This window comes from Mustela putorius, unplaced genomic scaffold, assembly GCF_011764305.1.
Source record: "Mustela putorius furo isolate JIRA1106 unplaced genomic scaffold, ASM1176430v1.1 tig00000997_pilon_pilon_pilon, whole genome shotgun sequence".
Lineage (NCBI taxonomy): Eukaryota > Metazoa > Chordata > Mammalia > Carnivora > Mustelidae > Mustela > Mustela putorius.
In genome coordinates, this window is record NW_025421527.1 from 5,158,836 (window position 1) to 5,172,044 (window position 13,209).

General features: G+C 44.6%; 1 protein-coding gene across 10 annotated transcripts in view; it reads left to right on the forward strand.

Annotated features, from left to right (window-relative positions):
* The window catches only part of ASH1L (ASH1 like histone lysine methyltransferase), a 183,478-nt gene that overhangs the window by 144,127 nt on the left and 26,142 nt on the right, over positions 1–13,209 (forward strand). For all 10 annotated transcript variants that reach the window (XR_201234.3, XM_045086805.1, XM_045086802.1 and 7 more), the window contains 5 exons: positions 4,050–4,123; positions 5,659–5,704; positions 5,821–5,929; positions 12,464–12,670; positions 12,799–12,945. Coding sequence is in view for 9 of the 10 variants with exons in the window: in XM_045086805.1 (XP_044942740.1) it covers positions 4,050–4,123; positions 5,659–5,704; positions 5,821–5,929; positions 12,464–12,670; positions 12,799–12,945 (583 nt within the window). In the remaining variant the exon portion in view is untranslated. The remainder of the gene's footprint in view (positions 1–4,049; positions 4,124–5,658; positions 5,705–5,820; positions 5,930–12,463; positions 12,671–12,798; positions 12,946–13,209) is intronic.

A 13,209-nucleotide genomic window follows, 5' to 3' on the forward strand; every position in this document is an offset into this window, starting at 1 on the left:
CTGAGCTGAAAGCAGAGGCTTAACCCACTGAGCCACCCAGGCACCTCGAAAGTATTCTTTTTTAAAATTTTTAAGATTTTTATTTTTTTATTTGAGAGATCGGGGGGGCAGAAGGAGAGTGAGAAGCAGACTCCCCATGGAGCAGGAAGCCCAGTGCGGGGCTCAGTCCCAAGACCCTAGGATTTGACCTGAGCCAAAGGCAGACGCTTAACCGACCAACCCACCCAGGTACCCCATTGAGAAAGTATTCCTTTTTAAAAATTTATAACGTTAAATTTAAATCTTTTTTAAAATTTATAGCGTTAATTTCTCTAAAAATTATAAAGTTATAATTTAAAGAATTATAACTTCGGGGGGCACGTGGGTGGTTCAGTGAGCTAAGCCTCTGCCTTCAGCTCAGGTTGTGATCTCAGGGCCCTGGGATGGAGCCCTGTGTCAGGCTCTCTGCTCAGCAAGTGGCCTGCTTCTCCCCTCTCTCTCTCTGCCTGCCTCTCTTGACTACTTGTGATCTCTGCCAAATAAATAAATAAAATCTTCAAAAAAAAATTTATAACTTACTGGCTTCTCCCTCACTGTTTTATACCTTCTACAGAAAACACATTAGATACTGCTGGCAAAAAAAAGGGATGCCTGGGTGGCTCAGTTGGTTAAGCAGCTGCCTTCAGCTCAGGTCATGATCCCAGCGTCCCGGGATCGAGTCCCACATCGGGCTCCTTGCTCAGCAGGGAGCCTGCTTCTCCCTCTGACTCTGCCTGCCTCTCTGTCTGCCTGTGCTTGCTCTTGCTCACTCTCTCTCTGACAAATAAATAAATAAAATCTTTAAAAAAAAAAAAAAAGGAGTCAATTCTTTAAGGGGTTTATCATATCTGCTGAAGATCAATTTTGTCTTTTTAAAAAATTGTATTTATATTGTTAAGAAACAATATATACTTGCAAAGCAATTTGTAGAGAAGGGTATGAATTATAGATAAATCTCCCCCTACTAGAGATATAATAACTTAGTATATACCCTCTCAAACTTTTTCCTTTATAAATATGTCTTCCAATAATTTACTGTAAAATTTTTCAGTAAACAAAGGCCTCTGGGGCGCCTGGATGGCTCAGTCAGTTCAGCAGTCTACTTTTGGCTCCGGCTCCAGTCTTGATCTCAGCGTCCTGGGTACAAGCCCTGGGTTGGCCTCCACGCCGGGTGTAGAACCTATTTAAAAAACTTTAAAAATTAAACAATAAGCAAAAAATTGAAAATACTCTGTAGTGAATGTGCAGTATCCCATCACTAAATTCTGTCATTAGCATTTGACTTGGATTTATGTATCCGTCCGTTAGTCCACCTGAGTTTGGGGGGCACGCCGCAGTAAATCGCAGACAATGATACACTTCCCTTAAATATTTCAGCACTCATGTCAGAACCAAGGTCTCGGGCAGAGGGGTAAGGAGGAGTCTCAAGCAGACTTCCCACTGAGTGTGGAGCCTGGTGCAGGGCTCCATCCATGACCCCAAGTTCGTGACCTAAACCAAAACCAAGAGTTGGCTGCCCAACCGACTGAGCCACCAGGCCCCCAATTTTTTTTTTTTTAAGATTTATTTATTCATTTGAAAGAGAGATTGAGCACGAGCATGGGGAGGGCCAGAGAGAGGGTAGAGAACCTCAAGAAGATCCCGTGGGGCCAGTGAGAGACTCGTGACCGCACACCCCGCTGAGCCACCGAGGCCCCCCACGAATAGCTCTTAAATGTTTCAAAGTGTCTTTTTCTTAATGAGTTCATGCCCTATTTTTTCTTTTTTTGCAACTTGGAGAATGTTTCCATTTGAGTAAATGTGTATCTCATTTTATCTCTCCAGTTGGGTATTCTTACCTGAATGTACCAGAGTTTGCTGACCTTTGACTTCACATTGTTTCCGCTTCCTCACGGCAGACTCTGCAGTCTTGCGTTCCGCTTTGCTTCCCTGCGCAGGAGACTCTGGTCTGCTCCCAGGCGCAGACCTTGTCTTGTGTTGCTCTAACTCCACAAGTTGCTTCTCCACAATATACCTGTAATCCATGCTCATGTGTCTTCAGATTTGTCAGATAAACTCATTACACATTATGTGTTAACACAAATAGCATATTTTTATGAGAAATAACTTTTCCAAAGAAATATTCCATGCAGAAAGTGCCTTTATTTTCTATTTTTGCAAATTTCATTGTTGTCTAGTTTAATATAAGTCAACTGAATTTTCTGATCCATTTTGGCAGTGTCTTATGATGTTACTTTGGCTTAAGTACGTGAAGAAATCTGTCTCCGTGTAGGTAATAAGTATGTTATAAAGGATAGGATAGGAGTATTTAATAATTCAGATAATTCTTCTTTGACACTCTAGCAAAATATGAGTGTAATAGTTCCTTAGAGGTGAGTTGCATCATAGACTATGAAATCGGTTCACTTTTTGTTTTCTGTTCCATTGAAGTCCATTGGTCTCTCTTGGCATTTAAATGGATTCTCTACCCAGGTGTGGTGTTCCCACTTCACGTGTTGGTCCTTAAGAAGTTCCGGTTCCCTGGGACGCCTGGGTGGCTCAGTGGGTTGGACGACTGCCTTCGGCTCAGGTCATGATCCTGGAGTCCCGGGATCGAGTCCCGCATCAGGCTCCCAGATCCGTGGGGAGCCTGCTTCTCCCTCTGACCTTCTCCTCGCTCATGCTCGCTCTCACTGTCTCTCTCTCAAGTAAATAAATAAAATCTTTAAAAAATAATTAAAAAAAAAAAAAAAAAAGAAGTTCCGGTCCCCTGAACTGTGTTGCTCTTGCGTTCCCTGCGTGCGTCCACAACCGTTCGCACCGGTCCGTCCTCCCGCTTGCTTTAGGAGGAAAGTTTAAAGAAAACTAAAGATTCTCGTGGTTGGACACACGTTTTCCAGATCTCCCGTATTCACTTCAGACTCCGTTTTATCACTGGAAACAGAAACGTTCCGTTGTTTCTTGAAGTAACAAACTCACTTCGCTCGTCCTCGTGCTCTGAGTCCGCATGACCGGAGTCGCCCGGCCGGGCTTTCCCGGACACGGGGCGCGTTCCGGGGGAGGAGCTCGCGCAGCTCGCGTGTGCGCAGGCGCGAGCTGGACTCGGCCGCCGGGGCGCGGCCCGGGTGCCGGCTGCATCCTTCGTGCGCCTTGCGGAGGAGCCGCGCGTTTGGCTTGCGGGTCAAGACTTAACACATGAACTTTTGAGACACTGGCATGGTTCATGTCCATCAGTTCCGTTCTAGTACAGCGTTCCGCTTGCCTTGATTCCTTCGGAGATGCCAGTGGCCTTACTCAGCATCGCTTTTACAGCACTGGGACAAACGTCCGCGCGGTAAAGATGGCGTGTAGCGCCTCGGTGAAACCGGTATAGCCGTGGCCGCATGGTACTTAGCGGTAAGACGGTCTTTGCCCCTTGGGTCCCCCGCATTCGCAGAACATTGAGAACGGCTCGGCTGGAGTCGGTCCGTGATGGGGTGAATACCCGGTAACAAGGAGGTCAGCTGCCTGCGAGAAGCAAGTTTCCTGAAGGGCAGGAAGGTCAGAGAGTCAGGAAGCCGCAGCGTCCTCTTCAACGCAGGAAGGGGCTTCTGACTTTGACGAGCAGTACTTCTTGGGGGGGTTAACATCATAAACTTGAGTTATTTAAATTCAGGGACTCCTATCTTAGGAAATCTTACTTCCCGCTTTTACAGACAGTCTCATAGTATGTACAATAATGTTGGAGAACAGCTGCCAGATGCTGTAGTTAATGAATTTAGCAGTCCAACAACTGTTAGTTTTAGTTGGCTTCATGATGACCGGTGTATTTTTTGGTAGTAAGTTTGCCGTGTCCATTGTTCTATGTAGGCTGCTCTCAAAACATCCCCTCAGCCTTTACCACCTGGAGCACAATGGAATAGAGAGTAGCTAAAATGAAAAATTGGTGACAGAAAAGTTCCTAAAATTAAAAATTAAATGTTTATTTTTTCTAGTCAGTGCGTATTAGATCTTGTGGCTGTTTGACCCTTTGTATAAAATTTCCTGAAATTGATAGTATTTCTTTGTTTCAGGAAAGTATCTGAGGCAAAAGAGAATTGACTTCCAGCTCCCCTATGACATCCTTTGGCAGTGGAAGCACAACCAGGTACCGGGCCGGCCTCCTCTCTCAGGTTTCCTTCTCCGGGGCGGGCGGGGGGGAGTGCGAGCCTCGGTCCGCCTCCGTGTTATGCTCTGTGCCCTGTGCTCTCATCTTAGGAAGTATCGAGACTGTCCCTGTGAAGGTTAGAGACGAAGAAAAATGAATTTGCATCCATATCTAATGTGGCCTCTTTGCCTTTACTCATACTTCAGAATAGCAGTGAGTGTCTGCTTTCCTGGGCAACTTCTGTTTCTGGTCTGCACTTCCTCTGTGGTAGCAGAGCTCCGTGCTGTGAGGCTCCTGTTGGATGCACATCCCAGGAGGCTTGTGACGCGCTGCCGGCAGCACTAAGAAATGTCAGGCTTTATTTGTGTTGGCTCCTTCCCATCGTTTGGAATTTATTTTTCACATACAAAAGAGACTCTCCTACCAAAGGAAACAGGAAAAATGTTTAACACGCATACGCTTTTAAAAGATCTTTATGTTGGGAACTAAAAATGGGAAGGCGCTGTTTTTCTCTGCTTCTTCCCTAATGGAAAAGTTTCCCCTGGCAATTTTTGTAGTTAGCCGTAGGCCAGGCCTCATGTTGAGAACAAGCATCAGGAAATAGAAGTTGTCATACAAAGGAGGTGAACAGCTCCTGACCTTTGCCAAAACTCCACCAAAGTTAATTTTGGAAAGCCAGAAGCAGTGGACATTCCCCTCTGCATTCTCTTCTCTTGGTGGCCTCTCTTGAATTCTAAGAGGATCAGTTTGTTAGATACCTGTCTCCGAGTTCATGACCGTGAAGGAGACCGTGCTCCGACGGTCCTGCTGAGAAACGGAGGTAGACTGCTTTGCGCGGGTCAGTCCGTCCTCTCCGAGGCTACAGTGCCGCTGTCGTCGTCCTGCCGCTTACTGGACAGCACTGGCCAGCTGATCACCCCTGTCTCATACCTTCCTTTTTTCCTTGTTGTTGTTTTTTCCCCCTGAATGCCTTCTTAATTGCAATGAGACTTCCCTTTCCTGCCTTCCCTCTCCCCTGTATTCACTAAATTAATTGCCTTAATTAAAATGTGAAAAGTGTTTTTCTGGAATACCCACACTGAAAAGGCCATGGTACTCCTCTTTTTAACTTCATGTGCTAGCCAGACCATCTCAGCAAGCCCTCTGAGTGTTTTCCTTTCTTTTCATAGAGGCAAAGTGAGTCTTAATGTATCGAAAAGAGTAGCCTCGTCCTGCAGGGTGGTTTCCCCGCAGGGTGGTTTGCGTGTGCGCCCGACCACAGCGCGCACATATTCCCGGGAAGCTCTTCCACGTTCGTTCTCTTATTGAATCTGTTTCTCTCGTCCTGATCCAGTAAGTCACTTCTTATTTCAGGGTAAAAAGTGATAGCACCAAGAATTTCCCTCAAGTGTATCCAACCCAGAAAGTCTTTCTTAAAAATATTCCCATACAAGCAGAGCATGTGAATAATTTCTTATATTTTTAGTGATTGATGCTGCTGTCTGGTATTCGAAGTTAAATGCTATATCTAGATTTTTCTCTTTTTTTTCTTCTAGCTGTACAAAAAGCCAGATGTCCCACTATATAAAAAAATCCGTTCAAGTGAGTAACTTGAGAGCTATTTTTTTCTGCCTTTATATCATCAGTGTTCTTCTTAGCCTGGCACTTAAAAAATTTCCTCTATGTTCACAAATTACTCTTTGCTGTCTTCTCTCGAGATGTCTACGTTGACGTCAAGCCCCTTTCTGGTTACGAGGCCACCACATGTAACTGTAAGAAGCCAGAGGATGACTCCGGGAAGGGCTGTGTGGACGACTGCCTCAACAGGTACTGTACTGAAGTGACTTCTCTGAAAGCATGGGCTTCAGGGTAGATGACACTTCATTTGGAGGGAAAAGTTAAGCTCTTTTATTTCCTCTCTTGAAGTTGCACAAAGCTATATAAAACCTAATTGACGTGTCTTGGGCTGGTTCGGCAAAGTACCATAGACCTGGTGGCTTAAACAGCAGAAATTTGTTTCTCACAGTTCTGGAGACTGGGAAGTCCAAGGTCAAGATGCAAGTATTTGATGTCTGATGAGGACCCACATCCTGGCTTACAGCCACTTTCTCCTTGTATGTTCACATGGCCTTGCCTGAGCGCATACTTCTGGAGATAGAGCTTTCTGTTCCTCTTCCTGTAGGGACACTGATTCCTGCGTGCAGTTCCTGTCCTCATACCCTCAGACAAGCCAGCTGCCCTCCCAAAGGCTCTGCCTGCAAATCACCATTACACCAGGGGCCAGGGCTTAGCTGTTCATTCTGGGGAGACACAAGCATTCAGCCCACGACATAAAGTATTCAGGAAATTTTAGAAAATTTCCTAGATCTCCGTACGTGGTAGCCATAACCAGGGAGCGAGGTAGGATGGTGACGGTGAGGAGGAAGAAAGCCGTGATGTACTCCGAGGGAAGACCAGGCTGGTGAGCCACTCGCGTACGCTCACAGGTGCACAGGCGCTGACTGGGCCAGTGGCTCTGATGAAAGGTGTCCATGCTGTCGCCAGAGGGCGGGTCTGGGTCTGGCTAGTTTGGTGATCAAAACTGTGATTTTACTTTGGCGCCATTGAATTCTAAATGACATGGAGATTTCAAAATGGAAATGTCTGATGGAGACCCAAGAATGGAGATCGAATTTGTTGGGTTTTAGTTATATATGCAAATTTATAGTAAAAAAGAACCAGTGAACTTGACATCAATAATTCCTCTTCTGGATAGTTTTCCTGGCCAAAGACAACTGCTTCCCCAGCGTCTGGTCAGTTGTCCTGGGGTCTGCGGGAATCTGTGTTTTAAGGCCTCCTGTGACCGCGCACCAGCTGGAGCGTCCTGCTCACCACGCCGTCGGCCCGTCACCGTCTTGCACACGCACGCGCAGTTGCCGGGTCACAGCTGCCGGCCTGGTCTGTGCTGTGCGCAAATTGTTCTTTACTCACAGACCTTTTATATGTATGCTTTTTTTCTTTTTCGATCTTTTTTTCTCTTTTTATATATATACACACTTTATGTGTATATGTGTATTATGTGTGTCGGTGCAGTCCACAAGCTCACCGTTGTTAGTTCTCTTACCTTCCGCAGGTTGACATGCCCAGTTCGCGGCCCCTGCGCCTCGCCATTCCGGTTATTCCCAATGTTTTCTATTCAAAATTGCGCTACTGTGAAACTGTGTGGATTCCTCTTTTTATTTTTAACCCTTAAGGTGTATCCTGAGACGAGTTATCTGTACAGACTACATGAACGTCTGTGCCATTCTTACTGCATCTCGTACTGACTGTACACGGTGTACTGACTGTGCCCAGCAGCTCTCATGACTTAGTGCAGTAATGTGCGGGATCACCACCGGGTGTGGATATACTCACGTCCCTGTAGTTCCCTCCTTTAGGCAGTCACATCTAACTTCATTTTTGGTGCTTTAATAGTTCATTGGTTTAATGTTTGGGACTATATGTCTTTAAAATTGCTTAAATTTGCATTCCTTTCTATGCTAACATTACTGTTTTTTAATATGATATTGTATTGTCTACGAAATTGCCGTGGTATAGCTGCCATCACATTGGTGAGTTCCTCTCTTTTTCCCAGTAGTCTAATGAGATAGGTAATAGTTTTATATTTTATAAATGAAGGATTTTAGAGTTTGGATAGTAAGTTGCCCATATTATATACGGCACTTTACTGATAAACAGAATTTGAACCCACGTGTGTTTGATTCAAAACTCATGTTCTTTCCAATGTATATACTGTTTATTGCATAAGTCATTAGTCTTTTAACAACATAAAACTGAAATCTGAATGTCTGCATTTCCATAATTATGTTGGTCATCTTACGTCATTTTTTATATAAAGAGTTTTATTTATTTATTTGACAGAAATCACAAGGAGGCAGAGAGTAAGAGGGAAGCAGGCTCCCTGCTGAGCAGGGAGCCCAATGCAGGGCTCGATCCCAGGACCCTGAGACCATGACCTGAGCTAAAAGCAGAGGCTTTACCTGTGGAGCCACCCAGGCACCCCTGTGTTGCCTTTCTTTAAAAAAAAAAAAAGTCAAATATGGTGCTGCCAACTTTGTGAGACTAGAAACCCTACATCCCTACAGACTCATGCATCTAATGAAAGAAGGGGAATGCACAAATACCTAAGAAAAATGAAAATATATTATTCAGTGGATGCTTCCATATATATTTAAAAGTAACCCACACAAAAATTTAGTTAAATGAAAGACCTGAAATGTCTTTCCTGTCTTAGTAGTCAAGGCATTGTAAATATTTGTGGGGAAAACTCAAAGGTCTGTTAAGATTCAGGTTTATGTCTATGTAAGGCTCATGTAGCCCAAAGGAAACTGAATTCAGGATGGTCTTAAAAACAAGTAATGGGTTTTTATAAAATATTTTTAGAACATGGCCTCCTCTCTTCTAAACACTTAGGAATCATCAGCATTGTTTATAAATTCTGTAAGACCTTTCCTGCTTAATACTTGTGTCTGTAGGGGCGCCTGGGTGGCTCAGTAGGTTACAGCCTCTGCCTTCGGCTCGGTCATCTCAGGGTCCTGGGATCAAGCCCCCCATCGGGCTCTCGGCTCGGCAGGGAGACTGCTTCCCCCTCTATCTCTGCCTGCCTCTCTGCCTACTTGTGATGTCTCTGTGTCAAATAAATAGATAAAATCTTTAAAAAGAAAAAAAAAAAAAACCTTGTGTCTGTACACCATCCATATTGAACCCATTACTGCTCCAGAACATTCCACGTTCCCTAGAGCAGAGTCTCATAATTCATTTCAAGCTGCTTTTCAACCCCATGTCCATTTGTTCACAACACGTAGAGAGCCCACCCTCTCAGCTCTCACAACAACAAACATGTTGTATAACAAAGCCAAATACTTAAGGGGAGATAAAGCGGTATTGCCCAGGAAGCCTTTTAATGCCACTGGAAGTGCTGACTCCTGAGTTTACAAGACACAGACTGAACCTCAGGGTCCCTGGCTAACCCGTGGGGGCCCTGTGTGAGCGCCTTTGCGGAGTACAGTTTACTTCCGCTTGTCCCCACAGGGAGCATCTCCAGGACCCTTCACCTTTTGCTACAGAAGATCAGGAGGCCTTCAAGTTCTTGGTCCCCAAAAGCAGGGAGGGTCCTCTCCCATGCGTCCAAGGCCCACTCCTTCCTGACCTGGCACGATTTCTAGCAGGATGATTTTTCATGTGAAAACCGGTCTCTACTCAATGGGAGATGGTCTGACCTCCGTAGCTATTAAGTCAGTCTCACTAGTACACTTGCTAGTGACTCTTAAACATTAAATCTCACCAGGTGAGGGAAAGAGCTTTCTAATCTAGGTCTGCATCGGGAAGGAGAATTCTCTCGTCTTACAGTGAACGGCATTCTGTAGCTAAAGTGAATGGCATTGTAGTAGCCGGCCGGCTAGCTCTGGGCTCGAGCCTGCCGCTGCTGAAGTTAACGGCAGCTTGTGCTGGAATCAGCGCCGACGGGTCATGGTCTGCAGCACGTGCTTTCACATTGTGATCCGTTTGCAGTTTTGTTTTCCAGACACAATAACTAGAATATGTTCTATTTTTTACATAAAGGGCTTATCTTTTTTTTGTTTTTGTGGGGTTTTTTTGAAGATTTTGTTTGTTTGAGAGAGACAGAGATAGCGAGAGAGAACACAAGTTGGGACAAGAGAGGGAAGCAGGCTCCTCGAGGGAGCCCGATGCGGGGCTCCATCCCAAGACCCTGGGATCATGACCTGGGGCTAAAGCAGCTGCTTAACTGACTGAGCCACCCAGGCACCCCCAAGGGCTTATCTTGATAATTGAAACAAATGGAATATGTTTCAGTGCCTTCAATGGAAGCCACAAATTTTCAACAACCTCTAAATGAGTGTTCTCCAAAAGAAATGTTTAAAAATTGATTTTAAAATCTCTTTCATCTCAGCACTCTGTTACATTGTAGTTCTTTTATCCACATAAAGCTTATTGTTTTGTGTGTTTTAAGGTGTGATGAAAATTCAGGTGGGGTATTGTGAAGAGGGGGTTACAGTTGAAACTATGAGCATGAACAAGCCTTCCTCTTTTTTTTGTATTTAAATCCAATTAATTAAATGTAGTGTCTTACTAGTTTCAGAGGCAGAGTTCAGTGACTCGTCGGCTGCATGTCACACCCGGTGCCCATGACGTCTTTCATGGCCGTCACCCAGTTACCCCAGCCCCCCATCCTCTGCGAATGAGCCTTCTAAAGATAGGAGGAGCAGGAATGTGCCATGGGAGGGAGACGGGGAAAAAGGATTTCTGGAATTTTTCCAAAAAAAAAAGAATTCGTTATTGGAAAGGTGGGAAATCCGTTATCACAGAAGATGGAGGAGGAAAGCATTTTGAGGCTCAGTGGGTGTCAGTCGCGTTCACGGAGCAAAGAATTCACTCGAAGAATGAAAAAAGGTAGCGAATTTGGCCGTAATGTAGTGTCTTTCTCACAAGTTCAGCTTAGAGTCTTGAATTAAATAGTCTGGTGGTCGGAGTTTTCTCTGCTTCACTGCTTATATATGTGATTTCACACTGTTTCCTGACCTCTAGAAAAGGATAATGTTTATTTGAAGAATGGCTGTGAAAGTACTTTATATTATAAAATGTTCAATGCTTTCTCAACACGATTTGTAAGTTACGATGTGGATGTGTGTGTGTCACATGAACTATCATGTGATACTCTGATCTGCCACCTCATTCTTGATCTCCTTTGTTTTAATCATGTTCAGCAGCCTTACTATGATTCCAAACCAAACACCAAAACTAAATGGCTTCTCTGAAAGATTGAGAAATACAAAAAAAGGAAAGCAGTTAGAAGACGTGTGCATACCAACTTTTCTCTCCTCTATTGAGAGGTTTTTGCTTGTTAATTTGCTAGAGGTTGTAAGTTCAGCTAGTACAGAGATTGGAAATGTTTCCAGTATGGAGATGTCATTTACACTAATGAAATGTAAATTTTTTTTTTTAAATATTTTATTTATTTATTTGACAGAGAGAAATCACAAGTAGATGGAGAGGCAGGCAGAGAGAGAGAGGGAAGCGGGCTCTCTGCTCAGCAGGGAGCCCGATGCGGGACTCGATCCCAGGACCCTGAGATCATGACCTGAGCCGAAGGCAGCGGCTTAACCCACTGAGCCACCCAGGCGCCCTAAATTTTTTTTTTTTAAGATTTTATTTATTTATTTGACAGAGACACAGCAAGAGAGGGAACACAAGCAGGGGGAGTGGGAGAGGGAGAAGCAGGCTTCCCGAGCAGAGCAGGGAGCCCGTTGCAGGACTTGATCCCAGGACCCTGGGATCATGATCTGAGCTAAAGGCAGACGCTTAATGACTGAGCCACCCAGGCACCCCCATGAAATTTAAAATTCTTATAAAACAACAACAGTGCAGGGGCACCTGGATGGCTTACTTAGGCTAAGTATCTGCCTTCAGCTCGGGTCACGATCCTAGGATTCTGGGATGGAGTCCCACATCGGGCTCCCTGCTCAGCAGAGGGTCTGCTGCTCCCTCTGCTCTTCCTGTCCTCCACTCATGCTCTCTCTCTCAAGTAAATAAAATAAAATTGTTAATATTTTGAGAGAGCAAGAAAGAGAAAGAAAGCACAAGCAGGGGGAGTGGCAGAGGCAGAGGGAGAAGCAAGCTCCCCACTGAGCACCACGCCTGATGCAGGACTCAATCCTAGGACCCCGGGATCATGACCTGAGCCGAAGACAGATGCTTAACCAACAGAGACACCCAGGTACCCCTCAAATAAATAAAATCTTCAAAAAAAAAAAAAAAAAGTAGGGGCGCCTGGGTGGCTCAGCGGGTTAAAACCTCTGCTTCAGCTCAGGTCATGATCTCAGGGTCCTGGGATTGAGCCCCGCATCGGGCTCTCTGCTCAGCAGGGAGCCTGCTTCCCCCCACCACCTGCCTCTGCCTATTTGTGATCTCAGTCAAATAAATAAAATCTTCTTTTAAAAATGTACTAAAATGTATACTTAAAAAAGTATTAATTCCTCTGTGGGTTATAGTTTTATTTTTAGCACAGAGCTAAATAGGATAGTGTTTACCCAGGATGCTTAGTGGGCAGTTAGCTTAATAATGTATTCAGCACTTGGAAATTTTCAGTATTATTCAGTAATATTCAGTATAACTTCACTTGGAAATGTTCAGTATTACAAAGTTTTGAAGTTGTGTACTCTTCGCCCTTGTGAACTTTGTTAACCCATCCAACCTTGATAAAATAAAAATTTAATGTATTTTAAAAGTTCCTATAAAACAAAAATGGGTTCATGAAGGCATATATAATATTAATTGGCATACAATTATCTCTTTTCTTTCTAGAATGATCTTTGCCGAGTGTTCCCCCAACACTTGCCCCTGTGGTGAGCAGTGCTGTAACCAGAGGATACAGAGGCATGAGTGGGTGCAGTGTCTAGAACGATTTCGAGCTGAGGAAAAAGGTTGGGGAATAAGAACCAAAGAACCCCTGAAAGCTGGGCAGTTCATCATCGAATACCTAGGGGAGGTTGTCAGCGAACAGGAGTTCAGGTACAGTGATGAATGATGATACTGCAGTAAAACGGCAAAGGTACCAGATTGGAGTATAAAGTGGAAGGTTTCAAGTTTCCTTTGAACTTAATCATTAATTGACTTTCACTTCTTCCTCTCCTCTTTAGGAACAGGATGATCGAGCAGTATCATAATCACAGTGACCACTACTGCCTGAACCTGGATAGTGGGATGGTGATCGACAGCTACCGGATGGGCAATGAGGCCCGGTTCATCAACCACAGCTGCGACCCAAACTGTGAAATGCAGAAATGGTAAGGAAGCAGGGGAAGGTGAAGTCACAAATCCTAAGAGAGCAGAAGGCATTGAGGGTATCAAGAGATGAGTCTGCCTTCAGGGTGAGTCCGCTTTCACAGCACCTCAGGTGACTCCCCCCAGGCAGAGTTGGCTGCTGCTCTTTCTTCTCTTCATCTTAACTCCTCCCAGAAGAACATAGCAGCATATATGATGTTATAATAACAGTAATACCTCAGACTTAGCAACTGCTCACTGTGTGCCCGGCTCTGTGTTACATGTTC